Below are 15,619 nucleotides of genomic sequence, written 5' to 3' on the forward strand. Positions count from 1 at the left end.
TACAGAGGTGACCTAACACTGAGGGATAATTCTGTTAAAAAGACAGATGGAGCACATGCTCCTTGATATCAAGCATTTACAAATTCATGCGTCTGTGAATGTGAGTTTACGTGTGATTGACTCAGGTGGCTCCTTCACTTTACAACTGAGGAAAGGACATGAGGAAGGCCTGGAGAGGCAGGGCTGGACTGGCAGAGCTCGAGAGTGACAGGCAACAGGCGGCCACAGGGCTCTCCCCAAGTCCTTCCAGAAGGACCTTCCCAGACTCGAGTGTGGGATCCCACGGGTCTTGACGTGGCCTCCTGTGAGACCAGGTGAGGTCACAGGCTCAGGGAATCCTGCCAAGCCAGCATGCCCAGCTTCTCAACTCAGCGAGCAGGACCCTGGCCCTAAGGGTGGAAACCCAGTAAGATCAACAAGTGAGAACCTGCACTTATTGATCTTACTGGGCCCACAAATCCTGATTCCGCATGAGGAACAAGGGACACATTGGGAATGTTTCAAGGACCAGAAATGGCATGATATCCCCAGGCCCCACACTGTGCAGGTCACATGGAGAGGAGAGAAGAGTCAGGCAGTGCCAGAGCCTCACGCAGCCTGTCCCGAAGAGGCAGAGCTACAGCCGGGCTGGGGCCACAGCTCCTTTGAAGATGCGCCTCTCTGTGGCTGGTTAGACAGGTGTTCTCAGGGACACACTTCACCCTCCCAGACATCAGCCCCGGTTGTCGACTGTCATAACTGTGTGGAAGAACATTCTAGTGCACGGAATGCAAATGACATTTTTGTGATTAATTCTTCTTCCCAACAGCTGGCTGTCCCAACTCCTTGATTAAAGAGCTCCACCACTTCAGGATTCTTGGAGAAGAGCAGGTGAGTTACCCTCTCCAAAGCTGCATCCTGTGTCACGAAAGATAGACGCTAATGAGACAGTTTGGGCTCCCTGCAGGGAGGCCTAGCGTGTCTCCTGACCCAGGGCGCCCTGAGCGGGGGAGGAAGCCAGGCTGGAGATGTGCGGGGTGCTTCTCTCCTCTTCTATCCATCAGACCTGACAGGTTATTAATTGGTACATCTGCTATCTGCCAGAGCATTTCATCTCAAGACTTGAGCCTTGAGCAGGCTCTGCATAGTGGCAGATGAGCAAACAAATAAATGCGGAGATGAATCATGCCTTAGGAATCAATAGTCACAGACATTTCCGATGTGACATCTGGGTGCACGTGCAAGTTCCTTTCACCAGATCTCCGTCCTTTGTGTGCGTCAACTGTGTTTTACAGCAGCCCCTTCCTGTGTGGGTGTGTGCATGTGACCTACAGAGGATGGCCCCTTAAAGGACAGATTATTTCAGTGCTCTGTTGTGCTTAGTAAGGAACACCAGTTTTAAAATAGAGGCACTAAGAAAATACTTTAGGGTGCTAAGTGGATGTGTATGTACACATGTGTATACTTTTTACTACTTAAAAAAATTGATTATACATGGCCATAGCTTCCACGTCTGCAGAGTCAACCAACCACAGATTGAAAATATTTTGGGAAAAATAAATAGCAATCAAAAATAAAATGAGCTAGATGCAGGGGGCACACCTATAATCCCAGAGACTCAGGAGGCTGAGGCAGGAGGATTGAAAGTTCAAAGCCAGCCTCAACAATTTAGCAAGGCCCTGTCTTGAAATAAAACATAAATGGCTGGGGATGATCCTCAGTGGTTAAGCACCCCTGAGTTTAAACCCTGCCCTGGAGTCCTGGAATCAATCCTGCATGGATACTGAAGGACAACTGTGCATCTCTTCATCCTCGTGTGGAATTAGGGGCTCTGCATTAGGGGTCAGGTGGTTAGTTTACTCTTGAATACTTACACCAAGTGGTAGGACTTGTGTCTGTTGACCTATCTTACACTTTTGTCACCGAATTTTACTGGCAACGATTCTCTCCGCCTACGGTGACCAGACGGCGTGCAAGTGGGGTCATGGCGGCCCAGTTTTGTCCGTGAGTCTTCATTTGTTCGTGCTTTTGTCTGTGTGGGCGTGCTGAAGAATGGCTGCCAGTTTCCAACACGAGCCTACAGCCAGGAAGGAGCTGGAAGGGTCAAAGGCTGGGACGACGTCCTTGGCCTTGGGCTGGCCAGCTGCTGTTTGCCCCCTTCCTCTCCCACACTGTGAGCTCTGGGAAGAACAGGCCTAAACGGTCCTGCAAACACAAGCTCCATCAAGCTGGGGATGTGGCGCGGGGTAGGGCATTGGGCCAGCGGTCTGATCTGGGTACAGGGACAGAGGGGTGAAGAAGTCCCCCCAGACTCCTGTTCTAGCGGGGAAGGCTCTGCTGTGTTCTACACTGCTCAGCACCGCCGTGGAGAAGCAAGGACCGAGAGAGCTGAGATGCGGGGGAGCAGGGGACATTCCCTGAGGTGGTCAGGGGAAGGGTCACCACTCAGGTGGTAGGGACAAATGACCGGAAGGGCCAAGGGAAACATCGTGGCACCAGCTGGGAAAGGAGATTTCCAGAGAGAGGAGAGGGCGGTGCAGATTGCCTGGAGGGACCACGTGCCTGGCCTCTTCAAACAGTCCTGGCCCAGGGTGACGGGCTGGGGACGCTAAGCAAGAGGACGAGCTGTAGAAGGGGAGTGGAAAGAGGGCCAGCTGCGCGCAGGGCTGTGGCAGGCGGAACCAAACCCAGGCAACCGCCACCAACTTGCAGCCAGGAGGCCAGCGCCTCGGGGAGGAGAGGCAGCCGTGCCCCATGCTCATCCAGTGGGACCAGCCTGGAAGGAGGCCTGGAATTTGCAAGTGGAGGTCACTGGTGGCCTGGACCACTGGGCACCGTGGGCTTGCCATTGGCAGGCTGGCGGGGGCGAATCCTCCCTGGAATGGGCTCACGTGCCGGGGAGAAGAGGAACAGGAGGCAGCAAATGCAGACGACTATTTTTTTCTTTTTTAGGAATTTAGCTGTAAAGGAATGAGGGAGCTGTGGGTGGGATGTGGGATCAAGGAAATTTGCTTTTTTTCTTTTTAAATACTGGGAATCAAGCCCTGGGCCTCCTGCATGCTAGGTGAGCGCTCTACCACTGAGCTAAACTCACAGCCGCCAAACTGACTTCTTAATGGCACAATTACAGCACATTATGTCCTGAAGGGTGATTTGGTAGAGGAACAGAGAGATTGCAGACGCAAAAGAGAAGCAATGTCTCCTCCGGGCCACAGGCCTGGCCTCAGAGGAGAGGGCAGGCCTCGCCCCTGGCAGCAGCAGGAAGGCAGCGTGTGGGCACAGGAGGCGCAGCGTGGGAGCTGGGGTGGATCCTGCACAGACCTGGGCTGGGCTTCTCTTTTCTCTGTGAAACAGTGAGCTAGGCCATCAGCTGAGTGAGGACAGGGAAAGGGTTTACCGAGGGAGGAAGGGCAGTCAAGGTCATCGGGGAGGATGGTACTGAATAAATTTGGGAAATGGATGGATCAGGAGGAAGATCAATAGCCTGATGTTTTGCTGTCACATTCAACCGCGGTGGGTGCAGATTTAACCAGCATCAGGTTCTGCCATCCAAGTATAGCAAAGTAAGAGTGCACAAAGGGAAGGGTGGACCCCAGGGAGTGATTATAATGATGGCCCATGAGATTTCAGCTGGGCAGGCAGAGCCTTGAGAAAGAATGGGGGGGCAATCAGTTACAGATCCCAGTGGGTTCAGGGAATGTTTGGAGTTTGGTATTAGAAGAGACTAGTTGAAACAATAGGTACTAGCCAGAAAATGTGAAACTTGAAATTAAGGGTGTGTAAGGAGGGCCACGGTCAGCAATGACCAGGTCCAGGGATGTTGGACCTTAGCTAGGATGAAGGACATGATGACTGAAGTAGAGGTCATGAACTTGAGAAACCAGGGTGCTGGAGGAATCACCCATGCAGACACTGAGCTCACTCGGAACCCTCACTGGAGCAAACGTGGAGTTATGGTGAGCCAAGAACTGAAGGTGTAGGGGACAGTGGGGGGTACCAGCAGCTGACAGCAAAAGGAGACTTAGAGTGCAGCGTGGCCTGATGGCTTGAATCTGAAAGGTAGAGGTGTCTAGAAGGTGCAGAAGAAAGACGTCCTACGTGGTAAACGGCTGAGAAGTGCTTAGTGGCATAAAGAGTACAACAGCAAGACTTCCCAGGACTGCAGGGGGAGCCGTGTCCTCAGGTGCCAGTCCGTTTCAGTTAGCAAAGAATGTAAGGACAACCAGGAGGAGGTCGACGGCAGTCCCAGGGCGGTCACTGCCAGCTGCCCAGGAGCTCCCCCAACATGGGACCAGGGGATCAGGGGGAGGACAAGTGAAAAATGGGGGGCGGGGAAGTGATGCACAGAGGCATTTGTGGGTGTGGGGTCATCCTGGAGAGTTGGCACAAGTGTCAGGGACTCCATTGGTAGCTGACATAAAACAGGACATGGCAGGATATTTATATCCTGATGATGCATTGCAAGACCCAGAGGCCTCCAGGCAGATGGCCGTGTGGAGAGGAAGCAGAAGGCTCCAGCACCCCTCTCCTGCTGTGGGCGTGGGCAGTCACTGGCGAAACCCAGGCCTCACTGAGCGCTAGAGGCAGCTATATTACATTTTTATATTAATGTAAGTTGTAAAAAAAATATCCTTGACAATTCATTTTTGTCTCAATAAGTGGCTTTTCCTTTTGCATAAAAAGAAGAGCACTGTTCAACTATCTCTCAGAATTATTGTAAATAAATAGGGCTGCAAGGTAAGCTGTGAATATCGTGCTCCACTAAAATATTTCTGATTTTAAATACTGTTTGCCCCCCACCAATAAATTGAAGTACTAACAACAAAATAGATATCAAAGTTAGTGTCATGTTCATGTAGAAAACGGATTTATAAAAACCACACAGATACTGGTTAATCACTGAATTCATTGCTGGATGGTAGAGGCAAACGCCAGCTACCTGATTTCTTTATAGGTGATTATTTTCCATTTTTATTGATCTTGATTTTGATCAAGACTGATTTGATTTTTTGACATTGGTTTAAAGATAAATCATTAAATATTATAAACTCTTAACTTATAAAATAAAATTCAAAATCTATGGAATTTAAAATGATACATTTATTTTAGCTTCTTATCCCTGACTCTGAGAAGATTCTTTGTGTTGACAATTCACATTCATAACGCATCTTCACCTCTTTCTCCAAACTATATGGCAAAGTTATGAACACATCACAGATAAGTCAAGCCACCCCAAAGTCCTGGGTGAGCCTAAGAACGCACGTGATCCCGCGAAGGCCGTGAGGTTTGGCGCTTTCAGAGGGGCCACCCTTCACACTGACCTCCCTGATGGTTTTCAGAAAATGATCTTCATTCCTCCAACAAATGTGCTGAACACCTGTTTGTACTGTTGTTGGTCTAAATAGTACACAGGAAATCACAAGGACTAATCATGAGAGAAACATGGTGGAAACATGGTGGCTGAGGTGTCCCCTGCTTTGGAAAAGGAGTCAAGAAACCCTGAGGCCAAAGATCCAGGAGATACCAACTACTGAGCAATCCCAGGTAACAGGAGGAGAGAAGAGAACAAAGCACATGTCAAAGAGGAGCCTGGCCTATGCCACTGAACACGACCAGTGTGCTTAGAAAACATGGCACAGAGGCCATGGTCAGCACCTGGGGTTTTATTCTAAGTCCAATGGGCGGTCCTTGGAGGTTTAAGCAGGATACTGATGTTACAGAAATTACCCTTTAAAGACCACCAGTCTCCCTGCAACATGGAGATGATGTGCACTAAAAGGCTGGAAGCGGGGACAGCCAGAAGTGACCACTCAGGGTAAAATTAAAGGATTCGGTCACTGATTGGCAGGGGGTCAGGGAAACAAAGTTCTGCTTTACTGAGACGGGCGAAATGGTAGAAAGGGGAGAACAGAGGCAGGGAACACAGGGTCCACTTCTGAGTGCGTCTGATGTGCCTGAAGCATTGAGCTAAGTTGGTGAATTGGAGCACAGGGGGTGGGGGGGGGAGGTCAGAGGTCAGAGGTGGAGAGATAAATGCAGAGTCCTCAGCAGGGGGGTGGTACAAATCCACAAGATGGACAGAGAACATAAGAAGGAAGGAACCATAATGCACATCCCCTGAGGAGCCACCAGCCTTTGGGAGCTGAGCAGGAGGGTGGCAGCCAGCACGGGCACCCAGCAAGGAGGGGAAGACCCGGAGCTGTGAGGTGTTGAAGAAGCAGGAGAGGAAGCCCTGCCGGAAGGAAGGCATGGGTTTGGAGTGGAGAAGCTGGAAGGACGAGGTCAGAACAGTGCCCTTTGCCTGTGAAGACAGACAGATCACGGCGACCCTACTTTGGAGGAGTCCTTGGAGATGGAGGCAGATTCTCACGGAATGAAGCGTGAACAGAGGGGAGTCGGCTCCTCCTGAAGTTTTGGTAGGAAGAGGAGTGGGAAACGTGGCCGTGGAGGGGGGTTCTTCCGACATTGCAAAGGCTGGAGCTTGTTCTGCTCACTGGCAGGAGCAACAGAGATGGGTTTCTTGGTGACTCAGGAGAGAAAGACGATTGCTGAAGAAAGGGAGAGGCTTTGAGCAGGGCTTGCACCCAGGACTGCCGGAGGGATGGGGGCTCAGCGGGAGCAGGGCAGCTGTCTTCGCCGTGAGAGGTGGGCTCCTCCACGCCATGGCTCCATGGCTCCACGGCTCCACGAACGCAGGCACCTTCTCCACTGCGTGTCACCCTTCCTTAAAGAGGGCTTCACACGTACAGGATGGTTGGTAAATATTTGCTGCATAAACAAGAACATCATTCATGGCTCCTGTCCTGAGCCAACCGTGAAGTAGCTTGTGCAGATGAAAACAGGAGGGAGATGGGATGTGAGCGATTTGGCAAGAAAAGAGAGGAATCATGCCACTGGAGAAGTGCGATAAATCATGAGGTAGCTGCACGTGCCCATTTGAAATCTGATCAGCAGTTGAGAAAGCGTGTCTAGTGATGGAGAATCTACTGTCATCTGCATTCAGGGCCAGGGATCTGCCCAAGGAAGGTGGAGGCAGGGTTTCCAAGTGTGGTTTGTGCCAGTGACAGATGCAGAGGACCTTGGAGATCTTCCCAGGTCCTGTGTATGTGGTGGATCATGGAGTCTGTGCAGACCAGGAAGGAAGGTAAACTTGAAGACAGCGGTGGCCAGGGAGAAAGGCTGGATCAGTTGATGAGAAGAAGTCAAAGAGTTCAGCAGTGTCCACCGCTGGACAGAGTTCTGGAGAGATAGAGACGGGAGTTAGAATGAGAAGGTTCAGAACTGGGGTTTCGGAGGTAATGCGGTTTCTCAGGATGATAGGCCTGAGGAGGAGCCATAGAGTGGAAAAGGCGAAGGTCGTAGGAGATGAGAAGGTTAGACTGGACGAGCAGGAGGAGAGGTGGAGGCGCCCAGGCCCCAGAATGGCCATGGAAACAGGAGCCCAGGTGGAGACTGAGCTGGGAGCTGCTCTCCCAAGAGCGAGGGGCTGGGTGGAGACCCTGGGGCTTCAGGGAGGAGAGGGAGGTGAGCAGCCAGGCAGCACCGGCTCCAGAGAGGGGGACTGAGGGCTGAGGAGACAGGAGACAAGCCTCTGGCCTCCAAATATGTGTAGGCGAAACTGAAGGCAGCCCTGTCTCAGATCTGCAAGGGAGATAGTTTCTTTTTAACTCAGAGAGAAACACTAGGAAAGGGAGGAGTAGAAACTGGTCGGTGCTGGGGACGTCCAGCCCCACAGGGGACGGAGCGTTTGGGTGAGAAGAGTGCGGGGAGGCTGGCTGGGAGGGAACAGGGCTGTGAGGCGGGGCGTGTTCCCTTGACCTTGGCAGGGAGGCAGGGACACAATCTGGCCACCTGGCTCTTCTCCTCTCAGGTGTGACTCTTAGCATCAGGAGCCTTCATCCCAAAGGTCTTAGTCCACTTTTGTGTTGCTGTGAACAAGATATCAGAGAAGAACAACCTAGAGGAGGAAAATTTTATTCGGGGCTCACAGTTTCAGGGGTCTCAGCCCATGCCTGGCTGACTCCGTTGCTCTGGGCCCAGGGTGAGGCAGCACAGCATGACAGAAAGGACCAGGGGAGGAAAGATGTCCGCTCACGGTGGGGTCAGGAAGCACAGAGAGAGGGAAGGGGCCGCAGGGAAGATGCAGCCTTCCAGGGACCACCCCCAGTGACTCCCTTCTCTAGCCACATCCCACCTGCCCACAGTTACCTCCCAGACCCTCCAGTGACCCCCTTCTCCAGCCACATCCCACCTGCCCACAGTTACCTCCCAGACCCTCCAGTGACCCCCTTCTCCAGCCACATCCCACCTGCCCACAGTTACCTCCCAGACCCTTCAGTGACCCCTTCTCCAGCCACATCCCACCTGCCCACAGTTACCTCCCAGACCCTCCAGTGACCCCCTTCTCCAGCCATCCCACCTGCCCACAGTTACCTCCCAGACCCTTCAAACTAGCTTGGACTGATCAGGTTATAGCTCCCACAGCCTGATCACTTCGCCTTTGAATATTCCTGCATTAACATAAGCATTTTGGAGGGACACCTCACAGCCAAACCATAATAGGTTTCCTCAGCATTATAGGCTGATGCATGTCAAAGTTCCAGATCGTTATAAACGTAATGTTACCTAATCCAATCCAAAAAACATTTTTACAAGCTATTTGGGTCACCCAAATTCTAATCAGCTCCTTAAGTGTTCAGAGGAACTAGCAGTTCATTGCCCCTCCCGTAATCTCACACCAAAGACGGGAGGTTGCTGTTCCCCTCCACGGGCCTCAGAATCACCTGGAAACCTGCAGCCCTGTGTCAGGACTGGGTGAAGAGTTTCACCCACAACAGAAGGGAGGGGCGTGAAAGTGCCGAGGAGGGGGAAAGTCCCAGGGAGACAGAGGAGGGGCAGGTGGTGAGGACCCACTACTTTCAAGAAGTCAGATGCAGACTCCATTTCACTAGAGGGCGAGGTTCTTGGACCCACGGACCCGGGACTGCAGTGAAGGACTAATGGCCGCGCCCCTCTCGGCCCTGCTGGCTGCCACAGCCCCTGAGGACAGAGAGCATTAAGCTCTGGCTCCCGCTCTCCCCAAGTTCCCTGGGCTAGCAGGGTACATGCCCTCAGCCTCCCCTTGCAGGACAGCTGTGCCCCATCAGCGACAGGGACACAGAGGCCAGTTGGCTTGCACCTCCTTCCAGAAGATTCCACAAGCCCTGGAAGTCGGGCTACTTTCTGGCATCACGGCTTCTGCAACGGGCTTCCTAAATTGCAACCCAGGGTGCGTCTGCAGCTCCAATTATTTTTTAGGTGCCGTTTGATCTGTTCCCATCGTGCATTTGATTTCTCCCTCAAATGATTGTTTTTCCCAGGCAGTGAGCAAAGTCCAGCCCTTTCTCCAGCCAACTCACTTCATCAGAGGCCGACAGATGTCCAGGGATGAAAAGAACATTATTAGCCATGGAACAGAAAATAAAAACAGCGGTGCGACAGGAGCTGCCGCCGCAGAGACGGCCACTAACACTCTCGGGCAAACAACCTGCAAATAAAGAAAAATGAGATGACGATTACTGACAATTTGAGGAGTAATTGTTTTAGAAAAAAGAAATTCTAGTACACACAAGGGCTAGGACATTGTCCATATAGGAAACAGAAATATTTTCAACCCAACCTAGCTCCTCTGTAGACTTGTTCAGATTTTTTCAACCCAAAGAGGAAGGTCTGTAATAATCTGGTTTTCATTAGTTTCTAATTTGTGGCCAAGGAAAAGCAAATGAATTTTTTTGCTGTGTGTGTATGTGTGTGTGTGTGTGTGTGTGTGTGAGAGAGAGAGAGAGAGAGAGAGAGAGAGAGAGAGAGAGAGAATTTAAAAAAAGGGGGGTGGAGGTCGGGGGCACTGTGGGGGGCCTCTGGAGCCAGCTGAGTTCCGACTGGGTCTTGGTCCTACGCTGGCCCTCAGCCACAGATCCTGCTTCTGTGCAACCCCGCAGTCTCATCCTCTGCCTGGGGGTGGGAAGCACTCACGAGTGGGCACCGCCTTGGCACAGCTGTGGGCTCCGCACAGTCCCTCGGGGGCAGCGGCTCTGCTCAGGGCTTCTGTGCTCCCTGGAGATTGAGGGAGAGGCCCCGGAACCCAGGTGCTTTGGGCTCAGAGTTAAGGGAAGCCAGAATTCCGGGGGCAGACAAGGGAGGCCAAGCGCTGTCCCTGAGTGCCCCCAAGAGGATGCTCTGGAGAACACCAGGCAGTACAAACCCCCTGTCCCCGGCTCCAAGGACTCAGAGGGGCCAGCCCCTCCTGGACTGCTGACAAGCTGTGACTCGTTTTGAGAGACATTTGCCAGCTTTCCCAGGTTTTAGTTTTACTTAATTTCCCTGTACTTCAATTTCTTTCTTTTTTTTTTTGCCGTTTTAGATTTTAGATTCCTTCCTGCTTCCTTTTCCTATGAAAGCATACAAATGACACAGCCCGGGAAGCCAGGTGACCCTCCTACAGGAGAGGGTGTGTGAGGCACAGTTCCTCCCTGCCCAGCAGGACCCGCAGGTGACCACCCGTGTTCCTGTGTTGGGCTTGATTTGCAGCCAGTGGCCACAGGAGAGGGGAAGCTGCCTGGCCCCTGTGGGGCTTGAACTAGTGACCCCTGCTTCATTACAGAATGATATTCTCCCCAGCCAAGTCTGCTACCTACCTTCAGGCCAACAAAAAAACAGCACCTCGTTCATTATATTCTCCCATGACTCATTATTTAGATTCCTAAAACATGAATTTATGGAAGAATCTATGAATTCTGTACTTTAAAATGAATGTTTCCTAGTCTTAAGAGAATCTATGAACATGCGCACATAAAGATGGAATAATTTACTCCTGAAATAAATAAAATATAAAGCATGCAATGAGTCAAGATTTTACCTAGGTAGAGCATAGTAACCATGTATTTTTCACTCTAATCTGATGAAATACAAGAGGAAGATTTTTATAATTATTCCAAGTGCAGAGTAGTATCTTTTGTATCTTTTGATGTTTATTTTCAAAAATGTTTGCAAATGTTATATAGACAATTCTAAATAATTTTAGTTATCTGTAGATTATCCACTTTATGAAAGCAAACCTAAAATTGTACAAACTAGGTTTGATCAAAGTTTAAATAATAGTTTGACAGGTTAATATTATCCTACATATGCATCCATGCACACACATTCTCTCCCTCCCCTCTCCCTCCCTCTCTCTCTCTCTCTCTCTCTCACACACACACACACACACACACACACACAGAGTATTCCAAAGGAAAATGATGCTTAAGTGATTTTGGCTAATTATCTGCTTTGAGCTCACTTGAGAACGGATTCCACATAGACCGTATTCTTCCAAGTTGGTTCTGTTTGTAAAATGCTATCCAATACTGATAAGTGAAAAGGCCCTGGAAATAGAAGTAATAGCAAAAGAACAATGTTTGTTCCTTTCTACCAGTCGGAGCCCATCCATCAATCCCTTTACCACGGCTGCATGATGTACACTGAGGTAAATACAGATGTTCCCTTCTGCTTGGTGCTAATTTGTCACAACTCTTCAAGAAGTGCTCAGTGGCATGCTTGCAGTGAACTGCGTTTTTGTTGCAGTGTGTGGTTAAAAGGAGTCTATGGAAATATGGGTCAAAGCTTGGAAGGAAACTAAAGGAGGATTTTTGCTAATGCCATGTGATTACTTGTCTAAATCATTTCTACAGATTCTAGCACAATATTTATTCTAGGCCAAAAGGTTTTTGTTTTTAATTTCACAATATTTAAAAATGGTATTCTTTCAGAAGGCACCTTTCAGACATTGTGTGTGCTTTTGAATCATCAGAAATCACCAGATGCACATGTTAACATATTTGTCTCCCCTTGGAAAAAGAATCGCATGCGCAAATGCTCTTTTATCACAAACAAAATAAATGCAATAGTCCTTACTAACAAATTCTTTAACTAATGGATATTAGTTCTACAAATTCCACTAGCATTTCAACCATTATGAATGAAGTCAGCAAGATGTACGAAGTCTCATTGGACTTTGTCCATTCCTTAACTTCTTCCTAGAGAGTAGTAAAGCCAAGTAAATCAAACAGATAAATGATTAGTTGTCAGTTATGGGGGCAACTTATTTTATTTCTTTTATATCTTTTAGTTGTAGATGGGCACAATACCTTTATTTATTTATCTATCTATCTATTTGTTTATCTATTTTTCTGTGGTGCTGAGGATCAAACCCAGTACCTCACACATGCTAGGCCAGAGCTCTACCACTGAGACCCAGCCCCAGCCCAGGAGCAATTAATATAAAATATTTATGTAGGTAAAAACATTCTGAATCCCTCTATTATTAATTCCCATTGCCATTATTTTGTTAGAATTCCTTAACTAAGTAAAACCTAATGGCATTTATTCATCCATTCTACAGTTATTGTATACCAGCTATTGACAAGATATTATGCCAAGTTCAGGGCATGTTAATAGGTAAAGGGATGTGAGGTGCGTGCAGAGAATCTTCAAAAGGCTAAAAAGGACTGGAGCATTTCAGGACCCAAAGAGTCAAACAATTTGATCAGCCAAAGAAACCCCTCAGGACAACATCCCACACCAAGAAGAAATTTTCTTAGAATAGTTAATAGTAAAAAAGAAAATAGAAATTCCAATTAAAAGTGAGAAACCATGGGGCTGGGGCTAGGGCTCAGTGGTGGAGCGCTCGCCTACCACGTGTAAGGCACTGGGTTCCATCCTCAGCACCACATAAAAATAAATAAATAAAATAAAGGTATTGTGTTCATCTATGACTAAAATTTTTTTTTTAAAAGTGAGGTCCAGAGTTGGGAAGCTGCAGAAAGTGAGCCCATGTAATTTTGAACACTGCCCCAAATCACCAGAATAGGGAAAGCCGCCCTAGAAGCTTCTCCAGAGTCCTACCTCTTTGTGAAGTTCCAGGAAAATTAATTTCAGCTACAACTGAGCAAGATTTCATGGACAACTGAGCAGCCCTAACAGAAAAGAAGTGAAGTGAAATCCCATAAAAAGTTCTTAAAAGGATACAGAGAATGGAGAACAGGATATGAAAGAAGAGCCACAAGACGGAGGAAAAGTAAAACTACTGTTCAGAGCTGCTTCAAAGTGAGCTGCTGTTATGAGTGGAAATAAGTACAAAAGACGGTCTTAACAGAAACAAAAGGGAAAAGGACAAACTTCTGAAAAACAAGTACGAATTAGAAGATTTGAGAGAGCCAATGGATTTAGAAATCAGATAAAGAAGATCCAATGAAGAAACTCATCAAAGCAAGAGAACAGAGCAAACGCTAAAAATCAACTTCAACACAGCCGTCCGCCTAGTAGGCTTGTGGACTGACCCAAAGGTGACGGATTCCAAGGCATATCCCTCTTTTCTCTTTATTGGTTCTTTTTCATTAAATATAACATTAGGATTCATTTTTACCTAATTATAAAAACATGGCATGTAATTTGCTCTGATTCTACTTCCCCTTCCCCTCCCCTTCTCCTGCCTGTTCCCTTCCCTCTACTCCACTCATCTTTCAGCTACTTACTTACAGTGGTGTGGGGGTTGTTTGTTGTGGTTGGTTGGTTGGCTGGTTGGCTGGTTTTTAGTTAATGGCTTGTGGATATACTTGACGGTGAGATTCACTATGGTATATTCATGTATGCACATAGGAAAGTTAGGTGAGATTAATTCCACTCTTCTTCCCTTACCCAGTCTCTCCTACCTCTTCCTCAGTCCCTTCATCTACTCTTCCAATATTTGTCTATTTTGATGGAATACCCTCAATTCCACCCTACTCCCGTTTTGGACTAGCCTCCACATATCAGAGAAAACATTAAACTTTTGATTTGGGCAATCTGGCTTATTTCACTTAGCATGATAGTATCCAGTTCCATCTATGTATTAGCAAGTCCTTATTTAATTCTTTTTTATAACTAAGTAATACTCCATTGGGTACATATACCACATTTTCTTTATCCATTCTTTTGTTGAAGGGCACCTAGATTGGTTCCTAGGTTAGCTATTGTGAATTTTGCTGCTATAAACATTGATCCCTACAGTACGCTGATTTTAGGTCTTTTGGATATATAAGAAGGAGTGAGGTAGCTGTGACACATGGTGGTTCTATTCCTACTGTTTCTGCTTTCCAGAGTGGTTGCACAGATTTGCAGTCCAACCAACAATGTATGAGTGCCCCTTTTTCTCCACATCCTCTCCAATACTTATTATTTGTATTCATGGTAACTGCCAATCTGACCAGGGTGAGATGAAATCTCAGTGTAGTTTTGATTTGGAATTTTTTGATAGAGATGTTGAGCTTTTTTAATATATTTGTTGGCCATTTGTATTTCTTATTTTAAGGAGTGTCTGATTAGTTCTTTTTCCCATATGTTAATGGATTATTTGAGTTTGGGTGTTTTTTGAGTAGTTTTTATGTAGTCTGGATATTAATGCCCTATGGGAAGATCAGGTGGCAGACATCTCTCCCCTTCCCAAGGCTTCTCTTCACACTCTTGTTTTCTTTCCTGTGTAGAAGCTTTTTAATTGATGCCATCCACTTATTAATCTTGGGTTTTATTTTTTGTGCTCTGGGAGTCTTATTAATGAGCCAGGCCAAACATTGGAGTGTTGGCCCTACATTTTCTTCCTGCAGTTCAGAGTTTCTGGTCTAATCCTTCGAGTTGACTTTTGTGCAGGGTGAGATAGAGGTTAAGCTTCATTCTTCCACATATGGATTTCCAGATTTCCCAGCACCGTGTTTTAAAAAGGCTCTGTTTCCTCCAACGTATGTTCTTGGCACAGAGATAGTTACTGTCTAGTATCAGGTGACTATTTCTGTGGGTTTGTCTCTGTGTCATCTAGTCCCTTGGTTTTCATGTCTGCCTTGGTGCCAGGGCCACGCTCTTTACGTTACCATTGCTCTGTAGAATGAGTTGAGGTCTGGTTTTGTGATGCCTCAGGCATTATTCTTTTTGCTCAGAATTACTTTCTGCATCTCTTATTTTTCCAAATGAATTTTAGAATGACATTTTCTAGTTCTGAGAAGAATGCTATTGGTATTTTGATGGAATTTCATCAAATCTGTATAACACTTTTTTAGTTTGGATATTTTGATGATATTAAGTATACCTATCTAATTATATTGGAGATTTTTCATCTTCATGGTCTTCCCCAATTTGTTTCTTCAGTGTTCCATAATTTTATTGTGAATGTCCTTCACATCCTTAGTTAGATTAATCCTCAAGTATTTTATTTATTGAAGTTTTTATGAATGGGAGAATATGCCTAATTTCTTTTTCAGCAGATTCATTGTTGGAGTATAGGGAAATAATTGATTTTTTAATATTGATTTTGTATCCTATTACATTACTAACTTTGTTTATCAACTCTAGAAATCTTCTGGTGAAGTTTTTTTAGTCTTCTAAATATCAAATTGTGTCATCAGCAACCAGAAAAAAAAAATGATCTCTTCTTTTCCTTTTTGCATTCCTTTAATTTCCTTTTTTGCCTGATTGCTCTGGAGAGAATTTCAAGGACTAGGTTGAATAGCAGTGGTGAAAGTGGGCATCCTTGTCTTGTTCCTGTCCACAGAGGAAGTGCTTTTAGTTTTTCTTGGTTCAACAAGATGTTTTCCTT

At 47.2% G+C, this 15,619-nt stretch overlaps 1 protein-coding gene and 1 long non-coding RNA gene across 11 annotated transcripts in view; one reads left to right on the forward strand and one right to left on the reverse strand.

Moving 5' to 3' along the window:
• The window catches only part of Prkn (parkin RBR E3 ubiquitin protein ligase), a 1,217,693-nt gene that overhangs the window by 1,029,811 nt on the left and 172,263 nt on the right, over positions 1–15,619 (forward strand). For all 10 annotated transcript variants that reach the window (XM_078018778.1, XM_078018779.1, XM_078018774.1 and 7 more), the window contains one exon: positions 809–870. In XM_078018778.1, coding sequence (XP_077874904.1) covers positions 809–870 — 62 coding nt within the window. The remainder of the gene's footprint in view (positions 1–808; positions 871–15,619) is intronic.
• LOC110597771 (uncharacterized) lies at positions 5,056–10,153 on the reverse strand. Its single transcript, XR_002483541.3, has 3 exons — positions 9,991–10,153; positions 9,378–9,505; positions 5,056–7,218 (listed from the first exon to the last, which is right to left on the reverse strand). It is a non-coding gene; the product is annotated as an uncharacterized LOC110597771 (long non-coding RNA).

Source organism: Ictidomys tridecemlineatus, chromosome 8 (assembly GCF_052094955.1).
Source record: "Ictidomys tridecemlineatus isolate mIctTri1 chromosome 8, mIctTri1.hap1, whole genome shotgun sequence".
Classification (NCBI taxonomy): Eukaryota; Metazoa; Chordata; class Mammalia; order Rodentia; family Sciuridae; genus Ictidomys; species Ictidomys tridecemlineatus.